Source organism: Balaenoptera musculus, chromosome 5, assembly GCF_009873245.2.
Source record: "Balaenoptera musculus isolate JJ_BM4_2016_0621 chromosome 5, mBalMus1.pri.v3, whole genome shotgun sequence".
In the NCBI taxonomy this organism is placed as follows: domain Eukaryota; kingdom Metazoa; phylum Chordata; class Mammalia; order Artiodactyla; family Balaenopteridae; genus Balaenoptera; species Balaenoptera musculus.
In genome coordinates this window covers 38,360,736-38,378,293 of record NC_045789.1, presented here as the reverse complement: position 1 = coordinate 38,378,293, position 17,558 = coordinate 38,360,736, and the positions used below count along the sequence as shown (strand labels likewise).

The window sequence follows — 17,558 nt, the reverse complement described above, 5'->3', positions numbered from 1 at the left end:
TCGTGGTTCCTGTTCTTATCTCCTACCAGTAATTTATGAAGATTGCCAGGAATCCTAACACAGATCTTTCTGATGGGCAATAGAAGCAGTAAATAGTTCCCTAAAGGAGAAAATCAGTTATAGACGATAGTGTTTGGTTCTCTGGTGGAAATGTTAGGAGTCGCAATGTTTTACTGAAGGGGCATTGGTGGCCTGTGACTTGTGCAGACCGGCAGGGTAAGAAGGTAGCAGGCAGACACTACCAGCAACCAGGAATTGGTCATGCACAAGGGTCCAGACGGGGATGGTGTCCTCATTGGGTGTATGGAAACGGCTCAGGTTTTCTACAGCCTGGACAGCCTTTTGGGGCAGTTAATGCAGTGCTTGTAGACATTATCTCAGTGCAACATTCCAGTGACACTGGTACAACGAGTGGTAGCTTTGTACCACTCGTTGTACCAGTGTCACTGGAATGTTCATTTATTCAGCAAATATCCCTGAAGATGCACATACTTTTCTAGGCACTGGGATGCCGTGTGAATAAGAGTCCTTGCTCTTGTGGAGACCATAGTGGGGAAGATAAATATATAATAAAATGTCAGTTGTTGATAAGCGCTATGAGTCATATAGCAGGCAGGTGATTGGAGGAAAAGGCAGAGGAAAGAGCGCAGAAGCCTCGAGGTGGGAACAGGTTGGTGTATTAGAAAAACGGCGATAACTAGACAGAGTGTCTAGAGCAAAATGAGCAAGGTGGAGAGTGGGGAGGAGATAGCAGCTGTGGCACCTGGAAGGCCAGGAGTGAATCAGGTGCTAAGTGATTTACCCCCATTCATGTGATAAGTCATTGTTAAAGTAGGGAGTGAATTCAGGGCCCTGCAATTCTGGGCAGCCTCCTCTCCTTATGGCCCCAATTCTCCTAAGGCCTAACTTCCCCTAGTAAACTAAGCATTTAGGGAAGTGTATAAATTCTTTCACACTATCAGCAAACCACTTAAGGCCTGAAAGAGTTTATGCACTTTCCAACTGCCTAATTTAATAGCCGGGGCAGCCTTAGGCATTGAGAGTACAATAGATATTTCCTGGGAATCATTGGTGACTAAAAGTCATAGACACCATTGGGATTCTAAAGAAATTCTTGGAAGACAGAAGGATGATACTTTCAGACACCTTTGCAATTATTACAAGTTTTTACATTGTAACGTTCTCATGGTCCCATACCTTAGAGTATAGTCAAATAAATAAAACAACAGGAAACTCTTTGGTGCAGTATTAAAATTCTTTTAAAACTAGGCTTTTAATTTATTAAGTGCTTTCTCTTACCACGTATTCCAGCACTTTATGCTCTGAAAAATAAGTGGTCTTCGTCCACCTCTTCCTGAGAACTAAGGCTCAGAGAGCTCAAACTCCTCAGGCTGACCTGACCAGCAGGGTCAGAGTTAAGATCCAATCTGGGTCTCTGGCTCCAGAGCTGCTACTCTTTCCATTTTACTTCAGTATAGAATTCCTCTTTTGTACTGAACAAAAGATGGTTAGTCAAGTGAGCAAGGGCGTGATATCACCTTTAACAAAAATTACTCCAGCCAGCGTCGGTTACTTTGCTTGTCACTGTGCCGGGTCATTTCTGTCTGTTCTGAGGTTCTAGCAACCCGGAGGGCGGCTGTGGGGAAGGGCGGGGAAGATGTGTGCAGAGGTGGGGAATGCGGATGCTTACCCAGCTCCACCTCCAGTTGTTGCAAGGATCAGATGGCATTTCTGTGGTGATGGAGAGGTTGGTGAGCACTTGGAAAAAAGCACAGTGTGTAATGTAAAATAGATAGCTAGTGGGAAGCAGCCGCATAGCACAGGGAGATCAGCTCGGTGCTTTGTGACCACCTAGAGGGGTGGGATAGGGAGGGTGGGAGGGAGACGCAAGAGGGAAGAGATATGGGGATATATGTATATGTATAGCTGATTGACTTTGTTACAACGCAGAAACTAACACACCATTGTAAAGCAATTATACTCCAATAAAGATGTTAAAAAAAACAACAGTGTGTTGTACAGGTGAGGTAACATAGCGTGATCTGGGGTCCCCAGTGTGCTGGTGGAGGGTTGCTTGTCAATCTTAAGCCAGTTTGCCTGGCAGGTCTGACACACGTGGGGATGGACTTCTTTCTCTCAGACTCCAACGCAAAGGGGCCATTCCCTGTGCTCTCAGCCATTGGCTTCCTGGGGGACCTGATCCTGTCATTTTAGACCTCATTTTTCTCAGCTGTAAAAAGAAGGGGCTGGCGTTAATCTCCAGTGCCATTTTAGCTCTTCAACAAAGTGTGTGTGCATATTTGCGATTAGACACCTTTAATATGACATTTTGTTTTCCAGCAAGTGAATGTGCTTAGAAAAAAGAACTCATGTCAAGATAGATATATTAATTTGGAAGATATAGAAATCTTGCTTCCATGAAAACAGTGAATAGAAATGAAACTTCTGTTAATGAAAAGGGACGGTCACTTTTTAAGGCCTTCTCTGCAAAAGTTCTTACGTACTAATAATGTGTATCAGGGAAGGGTCAAATCCATTAAAACTCTCCCAAGTGGAACAAGTGACCTGAATTACTTGTTTGCTTAAGTCAAACAGGAAAGTTCTTCTTCCTTTGAACTTAAATAATTCCAGGAAATGCAATAAAGAAGCTGAGAGAGAAAGAAAGCATTGAGACAGGCCTGAGTTTTCATAGTTACACAAGCTCTGGTAATACCTACTACCGTTTTTATGCTTCATGCTGTTCAGAGTGTTAAGACCATTCCTGTTCTATGCTCTTGTTTTTCTTCTTCGAACTGATTTCTTTTCAGTTTTGTTTGTTGGAGAGCTTCAGCTTTTGAACATAGCCCACCAAGTAGGAGCTTTTTTAAAAAGTAAATGAAATAACTTTTAAGATTTCACTTTTCATTTACCATCACTCCACTCTACATTCAGTTTAAAAAGTTAACTTAAATAGCAGTAAATGTTCTATTTATAATTTACTTTTTCTTCCCGTTCCAAATCTCTTTCCAGGAAATGACCCATTCATGGCCTCCTCCTTTGACAGCAATACACACGCCTAGTACAGCTGAGCCCTCCAAATTTCCTTTTCCCGCAAAGGTAATTCCTCACAAGTCTAGCAGGCACTGCGTCCACACCAGTGACAAGTCTGAAGTATTGCTGTGTGCCAGATTAATCAAGTATTATTTGTTGAACTCTTTGGAGATTAGGTTAATATTGCAATTAATTTAGCTACTAAAGTGCTTCCTAATGCTTTCAAATACTTCACTCTCCAATTATGTCAGTAAGAACATCTTACATTTGTATAGGGTTTTGTAGCTTATGAAAGTATTCAGGACTTTACATTTACAATTCTTTCATTTTTGAGGTTCTTTACCTTAGAAGAGGGACACGGAGGTACAGGAGAATTAAGTGAGGTAGGGTGTCTGCTTCCTAGTTCAGGACTTAGGTACGTTACAGATATACATTTACACTTGTCATACCTCCTACATTTTCTTAAAGTTTAGTGCAATCAGCTGCATTCGTGATGGTTTTAATAGCAAGGTGAACTGCCTACTTGCACATTTCTGTTAAAGTATTTGTGAACAGTATATTAACAACACTGTCCCCTCGCCTTTTCTACTTTTGGATAACATTCAGAATATAGAAATATCACCTTCAGATCTGTGTTCAGTCCAGCCTGGTATACATGAACATTGTTAATATATTATCAGTCTTTCTTTCCATGATGTCATTGAGGTTTTATCTACCCAAACCAGAATTTACCATGTTAGATACTTTACATATTTTCTAATGATAGTTTTTTTTTCTTCAAAAAATGTAATTTATTATTGACTTTAAGGTAAAACATTATACTTTGTGTTGAAAATCCTTGACACCAAAGGAAGAATAAACTTTAGGAAACAACAGAAGCAATACAACCTATTTTGTGTAAAAATTAGATTTATCAATATTTATCAGATTTAACAGTGACACAACCTTGGATTTATAAACCTTAATATTTTATTAACTAGAGATTTTTATTTTTCTTTCTAGGATTCTCAGCATATCAGTTCTGCAACCCTAAACCAAAGTAAGTAAATATGTGGAACTGATTATTGCATTGGAGAACAAAGCATGGTTTTTACTGTTTTAATGTAGAAAACATTAATGAAAAATGCTCCAGTAGAGATGAAGGCTTCCTACGGTTAAAGAATAGGAAGGAAGGGCAAACATAAAGCTGTTCTTTAGGTGGAGTTTCAGATTATTGCAAAGAGTTAATGAAGATGTCTTAGTAAAGTACCTAACAAATAAAATATAATTTGGTATTACCTCACATATGATAAATATCTTGAGAGTGACTCTAAATGCATTGTTACCCAGGAATTGTGTATAAGAATAGATTGGGGTATTTTGTGTGTTTCTTGTATTTATTTTAAACAAAACCAAGAAATTTTTATAAGGAAGAGAGCACATAGCTTCTCTAGACCTTCTATATGTATTTGTCATGTAATTCTTTTTTTGGTTTCTTTTAATGGATTGTAAATACTTGAGAATTCAGGGGGAAACAGAAGAAAGCTAACTGGATCCAGCCTTTCTCTATATCAGTAACCTCTCGGTTCACTAAATTCTTTGTGTCCCAACTACATGCAAGGCATTTCAAGCCTTACAAAAATGACTGGTGTATTTGCAGTCATGTAGTTCATCAACATATGGTGAGTGCCCAAGTTATGAAGTGTTAGTCTTCAGAGGATAGGGAGACGAAAGTAGGGTGCGTGGTGTGCATGTATGTGTTGGGAGAAGATTGCTCATAGATATTCCATAGAGGTGACTCTTCTTGAAATATCTCCACCTTATTCTTTTTCCTCGCTTGTGTTTTTCCCTTGATTGTCCTGTTGTTTAAATTGCAAGGATATGAGGAGAGTAAAAAAGATGAGAAAAACAAGAAATGAAATAATCTTCCTCTAGAACAGGGATAGGCACACTGTAGCCTGAGAGTCGATCTGTTGTACAGCTAGTTTTTGTAAAGAAGGTTTTATTAGGACACAGCCGTGCTCATTCATTTATTATTATGCCACAAGGTATGGCATGCAAAGTCTAAAATATTTACTATCAGACCTTTACAGAAAAAGTTTGCTGCCCCCTGCTCTAGAAGTACTGAATAAGACTTTGCAAATAACTCCTAACTAAATTTCCCCCCAGAGACTTCCCTGGCGGTCCAATGGTTAACACTCGGTGCTTCCACTGCAGGGGGCATGGGTTCGATCCCTGGTCGGGGAATGAAGATCCCGTATGCTGTGTGGTGTGGCCAAAAATAAATAATAATAATAAAAATAAATAAATTTCCCCCAAATGCAGAGAGAGAAACCTGATCATCTTGCACAGTATTGGGGAGACTGGGAAATCTTTTTTTCTCAACATCTTGGCAGCCTATCCAAAGATAGATAACGGGTGAAGTGGCATAAGTCTGCAGGTGTGTCACCAGCTCAGCTGTGGGCGGGATTGCTGTGCGTTCCTTTACCTCTTGCTCCTCACCCCACCCCCAAATTTGCTAGGGCTGCCAGTCATGCAGATTATATGCCTTCCACTGAATTACTTACAGCCTGCATGATTGCTACCTCCTGGTTTAGAAAGACCCTGTAATCCTTTAAACTGTCTGATTTCTCCTTTTAGCAAAATATAGTTGAACATGAACTGGTAAGCACTTTCTTCGCCAGGGGTGGTGGCCCTCCAGGCCTGTGGAATAGTGTAGGCTGATTCCTCGTTGCCCTGATGAGAAGTTTTCAGACACTGGCAGGTCTCCTGTAGGTCTTGGCTCAGCAAATGCTTACCTTGGGGTCTTTTATGCTGCTGCTGGAAACCCTTTTTACCTCTGTGAGAATGTGGCCTTTGGGGGGCCTAGTTGGACCCTGGAGGGGTCTGGTTTTATGTTGGATGAAGAAGGAATGGAGTGTGTGCAGATATAGCTTTCAGAAAAGTGGAGTGTGACATATATTTCTCAAAGTATGCCCAGCAAGATAATTCAAATTTCTTGAAAAATTGTGGTTTTGGAGTCTGTAGAGAATGAAGTATAGGGATTTTACTTGTATGTCCCAGTATTTATGTTCACATGTGCAAAAAAACGCGGCTGCCTAAGGATTACCAGAGCCTCGTTGAGCTTAGGACCGGGTCAAGGTGACTGTGTAGGAGTACATGTGCCTGTACTTTAGCCCCTCTAATTTGTAGTGCCAGCCCTAGCTTGCTAGCCAGAAGGGCAAGCAATTTAAAAATATCATATAAGAGCTGCTGCCACCATGAGGATAAAGCGTTTAATTGCAAATGTTCAAGGGCCTCCACATGACATTTGTGCTCACTCTTCTCACCCCTGTCTGAAAGGCAACCGTATTTCCATTCCCCTTCTGCTTCAGGTCCGTATTACCTCAGGCCTAGACAAGCACAGCCTCTCAGCTGGTCTGCAGCCTCCACACTTAACATTTCCCATTCCTTTCTAGGTTACATCAGGTAGCACCAGCAGGTTAATCTTTCTGAGGAATAGCTGCATCGTGCTTTGGAGATGTCTCATTGCCTGACAACTGAAGTTTTAACATCCTGTTGTGGCACTCAGAGCCCTCTAAAATCTGACTTCCCTGGTCCCCCCATGCTGCCCACCACACACTCTGCACCCCAGCCTTCCCCTGTCGTAATCTGCACCATTTCAACTCCTCCCATGTTCGAGCCTTCGCTCACTGTCTCTTCTACCTGAAGGCCTTCCCCACCCTCATCTCCCTCTTGCCAGCAGTCATTCTGTCAAAATCTCACCCATCCTTTGTGACACAATTAATTTTGTTTCTTTTCTAATTTGCCTTCTTTCGTCATGACCAGCAGAGTGACCAATCTGTAGATTCCCGGGACAGTTCATTTAGATGATTGGTTTTCGCGCTGATTTTGCATTGCCTAGGGTTGTAGATAACACGTGCCTGTTTGATGTCCCTCAGTCAGCTGTACGCTCATTGAGGACGGGGTCAAATGCCTTGAACATCTTGGTGTCTAATAGGCAGTTTGTAAATAGCAGTTGAATGAATGAATGGGGGCTGTTGAATAGTGGGGGGATGGGTGGGAGCACAGTGGGCCAAGGACAGAGTCTATAAAAGAGAGTGCTAGCAAATCACGGATAGATATGTGACGTCAAACCAGGTGAGGGTGACTGCAGCCCCATCCTAGTGCTTCCACAAGGGAGCCCCGCCAGCTGACAGCAAGGAGAGTCTCCTGCCCATGGCAGTGTGGTTGGCATGCCGGGTGGCGCTTTCAAAGTGTGTTCGCTCTGTTTAGGGCTTTCCAATTCTGAGCAAGCCCTCTCTCTAGAGGTAACATAAATGTTATTTTATAAGCAGTGTATAACACTCTGGTTGGCATAATTTAAGTATACTAAGTGTTTAGATTAAAGTGGGGGGACAGCAAAAAAAGAGGGAATTTATAACTAACGGTCTCATGAATTTGTCATTGTGTTCCTCTGATCATTTTTCCCTTGCCCACAGAACAATATGATACATCTTCAAAAACCCACAGTAATTCTCAGCAGGGAACGTCGTAAGTAAAATGCTTTTGTTTATTAAAAGTTTATAATATAACATTGTAATTTCCCATGTAAATCTGTTGCTTAGTTTTTTTTCCTCCTTGCTTTCAAGTAATGACTCATAAAATACTGCTGCAGTGTAAAGGGAAGAAATGACCAACATTTCTATTTGGATTAAATTCTCCTGTTGAAGGTTTAGGTACCTTAAGAGTTTGCTAAGGGGTTTTAAAAGAAAGCCATTTGAGCCATTATTTACATATTAACTGTGGAAAATAGAAGGTTTTAGCTTTATAAATTTCAGTCTTAAATAGTTTTAGCCTGTGGAAACAAATTTTGGGGGATGTGCACAATTTCAGACTTTCTGCCACTTTTTTGGCCTAGTTTTAACTAATAAAGAATGAGTCTTACTGCCCAGCTGTGCTTTATTAAGGCCAAGTAAGTCCAGATATATTTTGGGTTTTGGGAACAGTTGAAACTACATAGTAAAGATTTTTAAACCAGCATTTTGACCCAATTTGTCATTTCTTGGTGGTATTGAACTAGTATTTCTTTCTTTTCATGACTAGCAGTGGTTCAGGGACTGAGTGAGGAGGCCTTTCTCTCCTCAGTATTTGATCAGTTCCTAACACGGAGTTGCTAGTCTCTGAGGACTTCAGGTTCAAGCTCCAGCTTTCTTCTATTTTCGAGGCATAGTATTTGTTCTGTGTATTTTGGGAGGGGGTGTTGCTGTGGACTGAATATTTTAAAAACTGTATAGTTGAGGCAAAGAGCTTCTTTTATCTCCTCACCGTGACTGAATATGGAACAGGGTTAAAATCACTATTCCTAAGTGCCAGGTCCTTGATGCAATTGTTTTCACATCTCTACAGCAAAGTAAGAAAAAAAGAATAACGATTTTTTTTTGTTGTTGTTAAAAAGATAAATTTATTGGGAGTTCCCTGGCGGTCCAGTAGTTAGGACAGTGCGCTTTCACTGTGGAGGGTGCGGGTTTGATCGCTGGTCGGGGAACTAAGATCCCGCAAGCTGTGTGGCACGGCCAAAAACAGAAAAATAAAAAATTTTTAAAAAGATAAGTTTATTATAGGATGGATGGATTATTTTGTATGTGTAATAAAAATCTGTTTCATTTGTGGTTCTGGCTGATGGTGAGGTTTTGCTTATTTTTATTGTCCTTTACTAGAAAAAAAAAATTAACCCTATGTTAGTTATTCTTTGCCTGTTTCTTTTTTGACCGTTTCTTTTTTCCTCTTTATTTTTGTTTAAAAAAATTATTTTACTCTTGAGTTCTGAAAGTCTAGAATCACCGACTTAGCTTAACCAACTACCTCCTCCTCTAAATAGAATCTATCTGATGGCTGGTGGAGAATAGACAGGACGGTGCCAAGGACCACACTTACAATAATTGTGTGGACTCTCTGTGACTTCCCCAAGGGTTTACACCTTGTGCTGTTTGTGATGGTTGATAGTAAAGCTGTTTAGACCATAAGAGGCCCCGGCTGATGGTCTTTGGTGGGGGCAGCAAGGAAAGGGGAGCTGAGAGCATCCCACTTGGCAATAAGAACAGAAAGGAGGAGCTCCCTGAGGAATGAGCTGGTGGAAGCAGTGGCACCAAAGGGAGGAAGTGGCTGTGTCCCTGGGAAGTGTGTGTAGAGGAAGAAAGGCAGCTGGGTCTGATCTGGGCCCGGGCAGGCCAAAGCTGCAGCCTCCCACACCAACTTTCATCAGCTTTCCGACGAGGTAGTTGATAGGGACTCGGACCATATTCTGTGACAATTTTGCTACTCAGAGAAATGGGTTGTTCTCCTGATTGAGTTAAACCACTGAAGTCAGAGGTGCCTGCAAGTTTATGTGCTCATATATTGTGACATATGTAGTGTTTTCTAGATAAAAACAATTGGTTTACCCTATATAAAATTAACTAGAGGGGGGACTTCCCTGGTGGTGCAGTGGTTAAGAATCCGCCTGCCAATGCAGGGGACACGGGTTCGAGCCCTGGTCTGGGAAGATCCCACATGCCGCGGAGCAACTAAGCCCGTGCACCACAACTACTGAGCCTGCGTTCTAGAGCCAGTGAGCCACAACTACTGAGCCCACGTGCCACAACTACTGAAACCCGTGTGCCTAGAGCCCGTGCGCCTAGAGCCCGTGCTCCGCAACAAGAGAAGCCACCGCAATGAGAAGCCCACGCACCGCAATGAAGAGTAGCCCCCGCTCGCCTCAACTAGAGAAAGCCCGCGCGCAACAACGAAAACCCAATGCAGCCAAAAATAAAATAAATTAATCAAAAAAAAAATTATCTCAAAAAAATTATCTAGAGGGAATTCCCTGGTGGTCCAGTGGTTAGGATTCTGCGCTGTCACTGCTGGGGCCAGGGTTCGATCCCTGGTTGGGAAAATAAGATCCTGCATGGCTGTGCAGTGTGACCAAATTTAAAAAAAACATTACCTAGGAAAGAATATTTGTTTTGATCCTAATAAACTTGGAGAAGGAATGAAAGTAGGGCCTAGTACAGGTGAAGAGGACAAGAGTGATAGAGAAAAGAAGGTAATACTGAGACTGGGTGGATACGAAGGGTTGTGTGTGGTGGGGCTGGTGGTATGGATAAGTGCCGAAATGAAATGTACCTATGGGAAAAAGAAATCACTTTTATGGAGCTTGGATGAAAACAGTGTTCCAATTAATCTGTAGAGTACAGTCGTTTCAGAGTTAGTATGGCACATCTCTTAGTGCTCGAAGGTTAATTTGATCTAGTGTCAGCATTAGGGTTCTTTGACAAGCAGTTAAACTGTTTGAATGTCACATAGAGTGGCAGGGAGATGGTCTAATGCACTTTGAATGTCAGGAAAGAAAATGTTAATTACAGGGTCATTTGTACTTTGGTTTTAAAAACCCATATAGGTCTTACTGCTTTTTCTTTCAGAGTTATTAGTACTTGGGCCTCCTTACAGAAGCAGAGTAGTACATATAAAAGGGAAAAAGAGGGGCCTGGCACTAGAGAATAAACTGTGGAGAGTCTGTATTAACTCTCACATCTGTCCAGACTTGGGGGCAGGGGGCGGTTAGCCAGCTGGTAGAGGATGTAGGTGTAAAAGAAATGTGCTAAATCTGTTACTTTTAATCTCTGTAGTTGAAGCTCTAGTTAATTATCAAATGATCAATTCTTTCTACCAGGTACCTCAGGGAAGTGATTAGCTAGGGATCCAGTGCTATTTGCCCCTAAGTTTGAGGTGGGGGGAATGTTGGTTTAACGGCTCCTAGCTTTGGAATCCTCTTCCTTTCCACGACTTGGGTCTGTTGAGTTCTCAGGGCAAAGTACCAAAGTATTTCCTTTTTCTGTACAGCTATTACGTCCTTCACATGATTGTGGATAGTTCCCTTTCTGTACAGTCAAACACAGTTTGTTAATGTCAGTGCTTTTGCCAACCTCTCAAAAGGGATAACGTGTTAATGTTTTAGAAGCTATAGAGCAGTTGATAGGCATTATTGTAGCTAACTTCCTTCTCCCTCCCATCCCCTACCCTCCCCCCAAATTGCCAAGTCCTTACTAGCTGGTGCCCTCCTTTATGTTTCTTATTTTTGCTTCAGAAATCGTCACTACCTATTTAGACTAAGAGACAGAAATTAGCAGTTATAGCAATTTGGAATTTTTATTACTTACTTGGGAAGTTTCTTTTGAGATGAGGGAAGTATTTGGATGTGAAGATTGGGATTGTCCTGGAAGTGTGACGAGAAGGAATGGTGCAAAGTTAATAAAGTCTGGGAAGAGTCTGATACCTTTTTAAATGAGCCTGAGTTTTCAACTTTTACTCAAAACATTATTTTAAATATCTTGCTAAAGAACTAAGGAAGACCCAGTCTATCAGTTTACTGCAATATAAAATCATCACATCAGGACATGTGTCAGCTGAAATGTCCGAGAATTAAGTCTGAAGAAATGCCTTACTTGTATCAGTTCGTTTAAATCATATTTGACCTAAGGAAAAAAGTTTTATACTTTTCTAGGTAGTTCTTTTTGTCTTATTTTTAAAAGTTGTGCTAGATGCAAACTAGTATATATAGAAAGGATAAATAACAAGGTCCTACTGTATAGCACAGGGCACTATATTCAATATCCTGTGATAAACCATAATGGAAAAGAGTATAAAAAAGAATGTGTATTGTATGTGTGTGTGTGTGTGTGTGTATATGTATGTGTATGTATAACTGAATCATTTTGCTCTACAGCAGAAATTAACACAACATTATAAATCAACTATAATTTTTTTAAAAAAGTGCTATATGAAGGTGTCTTACCTGGGATCTTTATTTCAGTTGACAGCTCTGACTTAAAGAGCTGTTTGCTGATAAATGTATGGTTGAAGTAGCAGAGCTCACCCTAATGGGCAAAACTTATAAATTATTTGTCCTTGAGATTATACCCCTATCCTTTATTCACAGTTCTTCAGCTCTTCTGAAAACAAGTAACAAACATTTGTGCTGGTCAGTAATACATTTGTAGGTCTACATTAAACCTTCAGCTTCTCAGAATGTAAATGGAGATCTTGTTGTTAATAATAATTCTCAGTTCTCAAATATCTGGCATTGCTGGAAAAAGATGCACTTTATTTTTACTCCAAACTTAACAAGTGATTGTGAATCCAAAGTTATTGGTATTCATAATTATTTTATTAATCTAGATATAGAAGGAAATGTTCTGTTTGTTTTCAAGAGAAAAAGTAGAGGTGTAAAATATGAAAGAATAAGGAATATAACTTTTTTTTTTTTTTTTTTAGTGAGTTACTATTAGCCATGCTATGGAGAAATGAGAATTTGTAATATTGGGTATTGAAGAAAATTTCATGCTTAGGTGAAAGCAAACAAATGGTCATTATGTGCAATGTTTAATCTGCTTATTTCAGAATTACAGTTACTAGGACACATTAAATCAATATTTAGAAAATGCTGAAACTCCCAAATGCAGAATCACCTCCTTTCATGGTAGAATTATAGTCTTTTGGAATAGTCAGTTTAATTCTTGGGGTTCTGGCTTTAGTAGACAATATTCTAGGATCCCTTGCAGGGCAATATTTAACTTGACACTGTATACAAATTTATGCCGGAAACTTGCATAATATTGAAGGGATATTTTGGTGAGGCTATGAAATGAAGCATATTTTAAATAATTATAAAAATACTGCTAAGGTGCTGGAAGATCATCTTCTTCAAAGTATTCCTCTTGGAGCTATATATATTTCTCAAATGATGGCTTGAACTACTCTGGGAGCACCCCTTTAGGATAACATATACTTCCGTACTTGGTCTTAGACCAAAGGTCAAATAAAATGGACAAGAAGAATAAATTTTTCAAGTGCCTGGTATATAATAGGTAAGTGTTACGTAAATGGGTTTGTTTATGTTCTACATAAGAAAAGTCATTCTCATCGTTCTTTAACATGCTTTGACCCCAGTTATATAAATATTGGCCTCTGGGCTGGATGCCAGGCTATTTGGAGATACTTCCAAAAATTGCTTCCACTCATCCATTCAGTACATAATTATTAAATACATGCTGTATGCCCGGTGCTGGTTTAGGTACTTGGGGAAATAGTAGCCAGTGAGACAAAGTCCTTGTCTTCCATGCCTTGTAACTCAATGCGGTGGCATGTAATACAAACTAGGTGATGTGACAGAGACAGGCTTGAGGAAGCAGAGTTTTTTTTTTTTTTTTTGGCTGGTGTTGATACTTCTGGGAGGCTCAGGAAAGGTCCCTCAGAGAAGGTGACATTTGATCTGGAGCCTGAATGATGAGAGGGAGGCAGATAATACTTGCCACCTTTAAAGGGGCTTGATGGGCTACAGGCTCTGAAGGCATTTGAAAACGGCTAGGGAGTAATTCTTATTGGAAGTGACTTCTTTGAAGTATTCATTTGCATTTGGAAAACATGGTTTTAAGGGTGTCCTTAAGAGTCTGTTTAAGTCTCATTTTTAATCATGCTGCTAATTTACTACAGTAAGTGACCCTAGATTAACTTAAGCATAGATTGAAAAATTTAGTAAGATAGGTTTTTATTAGCCCTAAAGCAGTTGGTACATTCTGCCCACTCTGGGTTGCTGGGTTTCTAAAGCAGCAAGGTGTGGTCTACTTGCACAAGAATTCATATTCTCCCCTTCCATCCCCACCCCTTTCATCCACCCTGCAGAGGCCTCCAAGGCCCTCTATAACCTACCTCTCCACCTCCTCTCCTATACTCCCACCACACACACACACACACACACACACACACACACACACACACACACACACACACACACACACACACACACGCGCCACATTGGCCTCTTTGCTGTTTTCTATGCCTTAATCACCCTCCCCATTTCCTGCATTGTGTTGCCTCCTCCTTTCAGGTCCTTCCTTGGATGTCATCCCCTTATCAGTACAGTCTTCCCTAACTACCCTAACGTAGAAGAACCACCCACACCCATCCTTTCTCTTTTATGCTTACTTCCCCCTCCCTAGGCTTCTTACCCATTGAGAAAGAATATAGTTTGGTTATTTATCTCCCTCCCCTAGACTCTGAGTGCACAAGAGCAGGAGTTTCTGTCTGCTTAGAGTTGTATCAGTAAAGTCTAGAGCAGGGCCTGGCATATAGTAAGTACTCAGGATAAATGTAGAAGGAAAAACATTACACATAAGCTTGATTAAATACCTATAAGCAATGTTTAATAGAAATATAATTTTCAGCAATAATTTTTCTAGATTTTCTTTCTAGTTGTCTAGTGTGTCATCTTATACTAGTACCTTATTTATCGTACTTAATGATTTAATCTTATTTATTAACTTCAACTTTTCCCTCATTTATACTCTTGTGATTTTTCTAATCTTCACTTCATCCATGGAGTTTAAATAATCTTTTACACCTTTGGCTGCAATTTTTGCCTTATCAACCGTTAGGTCATTAACTATAGTGAATCATGTACCAAGTCACTTTTCCCTCTGCCCTGCTAGTCTACCATCTCCCGTAGACAGTCTCTCCATGAATTTGAATTCTGCCAACTGCTGTCACCATTTGGAGAGTCCCCCTTGTGTGTTGTGTCATCAGGGATTAAGGTCTGCTTTTTCATTTTTAAAAATTTATTGTATGCGGAGCCCTCTTCCTAACTCGTCACCTCCCATCATCTCCTACAAAAAGCATTTGCAGTCCTTATTTCTGCCCTGTATCAAAAAAGGAAAGTACAGGGCTTCCCTGGTGGCGCAGTGGTTAAGAGTCTGCATGCCAAAGCAGGGGACATGGGTTCGAGCCCTGGTCTGGGAAGATCCCACATGCCGTGGAACAACTAAGCCCGTGAGCCACAACTACTGAGCCTGCACTCTAGAGCCCGTGCTCCACAACAAGAGAGGCCATGACAATGAGAAGCCCGCACACCGCGATGAAGAGTAGCCCCCGCTTGCCGCAACTAGAGAAAGCCTGTGCACAGAAACGAAGACCCAACACAGCCAAAAATAAATAAATAAATAAATAAATAAATAAATAAATTTTTAAAAAAAGGAAAGTATGTTCTCACATGCTCATTAGTGGTTTCTGAAAAGTAGGTATGAGTTTATTTGCCATTTTGAGCACATCTAACACCAGGGTTGTGACTATTAATTGCAAGTTAACTACTGTGAGCTTGCCTTCACTTGCTCTTTTCCAAATAAAAGGTATGGCCCGATCATAGGAAATGTTAAGCCAAGAAATCAGTGTATTGAAATAGTTTTGGAGTTCTGAATTGAGATGTTACAGAATATTGGCAGTTGAAGCTTTGGGTAAGCCCAGTACGAAGGAGGAATGGAAGAGCAATAAAGGCTTGTCTGGTGTGTCTTCACACAGTAACAACTGGGCTCTGAGTCGCTGAAGCGTGCCTGCCGGAACCTGTGTGCAGCTCTTTCAGCTTTGCAGAACAGCTGTCTGAAGAATGCATCTGTACAAAGGGGTTTGAGGATTGTTTGTAACCTTTAAGTAAGAAGTTTACCTAGCTGATAATGTAAAATGTGAAACCTACACGGTAGTTCAAAGAGTTGCTTTACCTGAGCATTTGTCTTCTTTTGAACAGTGCCAAGCTAAGCCATATAGTGCCATATGCTTCGAAATAACTGGTTTGCTTGGAGTTTGGAAATGAAATTAGTTATTTAACCAGTTTAAACAGTATATAAAGCTTAAAGTTCATTTACTTTCATAGGAGAAAAATAGTGTATTCATTTTACTCCAGCAGTATAGTTCCTGTTTTCTTTTAAACCAGAGTCTTTCTCTCAGTGGGTTCTGGAACTTAGATTTCATTCCCTCAGTTAGGTTTTCTAACCACTGGTCCTATATTGGCCAGAGCAAGGAGGTGGTATCCGATGGAATGGCTTTTGCATGCAGGCTGTAGCATATACCAGCTTCATGATCTTAGGCCAGTTAGGTGGCTGTTCTGAGCTGTTTCCTCATCCTTAGAATGTGAGGGGTTGATCAGAGTCAGCCCGTGGGGTTATGAGTAAAAGCAATGCCTGTCAAGTTCAGATTACATAAAGGGCACAGCTATGTGGTACTGTTACTTATTCAGCAAAAGGGATGCTGTTCATTCAGCCACCTTCTTAGGGTACCTGCCAAGTTCTAGATAAAGAAAATATGAAGACAAACATGACTGGATCCTGCTTCAGAAAAGCTTACAGTTGAGTATGTCCCTTGGGTCTTATGTTTCTTGACCTAGGTTTTATTGGTATAAATGAGACTAGATCTAAGAGATTTGCTTCTCTTTTAGTGGGTGCAAAGGTGCTCACCCAGATGTGCTGTAATTTGTCATCTTGACATTGAAGGACCGGTCCATTATATATAGAATATAATATATGAAGTATAGTGTAGTAATTTAGTGATATGCTTGGCTTCAAATATAATTATTTGTGGCACAGTATGGGGGGTTTTTAGCAACTGATCCATTTAAACATAAAACCTTTACCTGTCATCAGGTTACAAATTTCCCAACTATATAGATCCTTTTAAAAAAAAAAAATCATGATGGCAATTGTGATTAATTTTCTGTATTAACAAAACTTGGTTAAGGTTTTTTTGTTGTTGTTTTTTTTTAAATGAATTGCCCCATTTTTTGATGTTCAGAATAAGGGGTTTCTTTTTCTTTATTTTTTCTTTATTTTTTGGCTGTGTTGGGTCTTCATTGCTGCACGCAGCCTTTCTCTAGTTGCAGCAAGCAGGGGCTACTCTTCGTTGCAGTGCATGGGCTTCTCATTGCAGTGGCTTCTCTTCTTGCGAAGCACGGGCTCTAGGCACGTGGGCTTCAGTAGTTGCAGCATGTGGGCTCAGTAGTTGCGGCACGTGGGCCCTAGAGTGTGCGGGCTTCAGTAGTTGCAGCACATGGGTTCAGTAGTTGTGGCTCACGGGCTCTAGAGCGCAGGCTCAGTAGTTATGGCACATGAGCTTAGGTGCTCGCGGCATGTGGGATCTTCCCGGACCAGGGCTCGAACCCATGTCCCCTGCATTGACAGGCAGATTCTTAACCACTGTGCCACCAGGGAAGCCCTGGGACAGCATGTTTATGGTCCCTTCTATTCCCTAAGAGCAAGTGGAGCTAAAAGTCAGAACATATACTTTCTGACTTACTGAACATATCTCATATACTTTCTCACTTGAGGAGAGTATATGCACGGAAACTGGGCATTCAGTAGCTAAGCAAACAACTTACAAGGTATTTAGTAGTCCGCTGCTTGCAACAGGAAGTGTGGTTGAATTATACGATCACTGCTGTTTCAGGAAATGAAGGCAAATCAGCTTTATACAAAACAAACCCAATGACTAAGAAATAAAGAGGTCCATTTACTGTGGTTTTGTTGTTGGTGGTTAACATTGAATATACTTTGCCAGATTTGTTTTTTCTGGTTGTATTATACCTAACATTTATTCCAAAGATATATCTTTTGCTCGTGTGTATCCCAGCCAAGCCATTTTTAGCCGTAAACCTGTTGAGTGACTTCTTCTTGTACACCATTAAGATTGCTGCTGCCAAGTTGTACATCCAAAGG

The 17,558-nt window shown here is 40.6% G+C and overlaps 1 protein-coding gene across 9 annotated transcripts in view; it reads left to right on the top strand.

Moving 5' to 3' along the window:
• Positions 1–17,558, top strand: part of AFF1 (AF4/FMR2 family member 1) — a 207,076-nt gene that overhangs the window by 153,831 nt on the left and 35,687 nt on the right. For 8 of the 9 annotated variants that reach the window (XM_036852590.1, XM_036852592.1, XM_036852589.1 and 5 more), the window contains 3 exons: positions 3,010–3,096; positions 4,033–4,069; positions 7,491–7,542. In XM_036852590.1, the coding sequence (XP_036708485.1) occupies positions 3,010–3,096; positions 4,033–4,069; positions 7,491–7,542 (176 nt within the window). The remainder of the gene's footprint in view (positions 1–3,009; positions 3,097–4,032; positions 4,070–7,490; positions 7,543–17,558) is intronic. The other variant, XM_036852596.1, reaches the window with a different exon arrangement.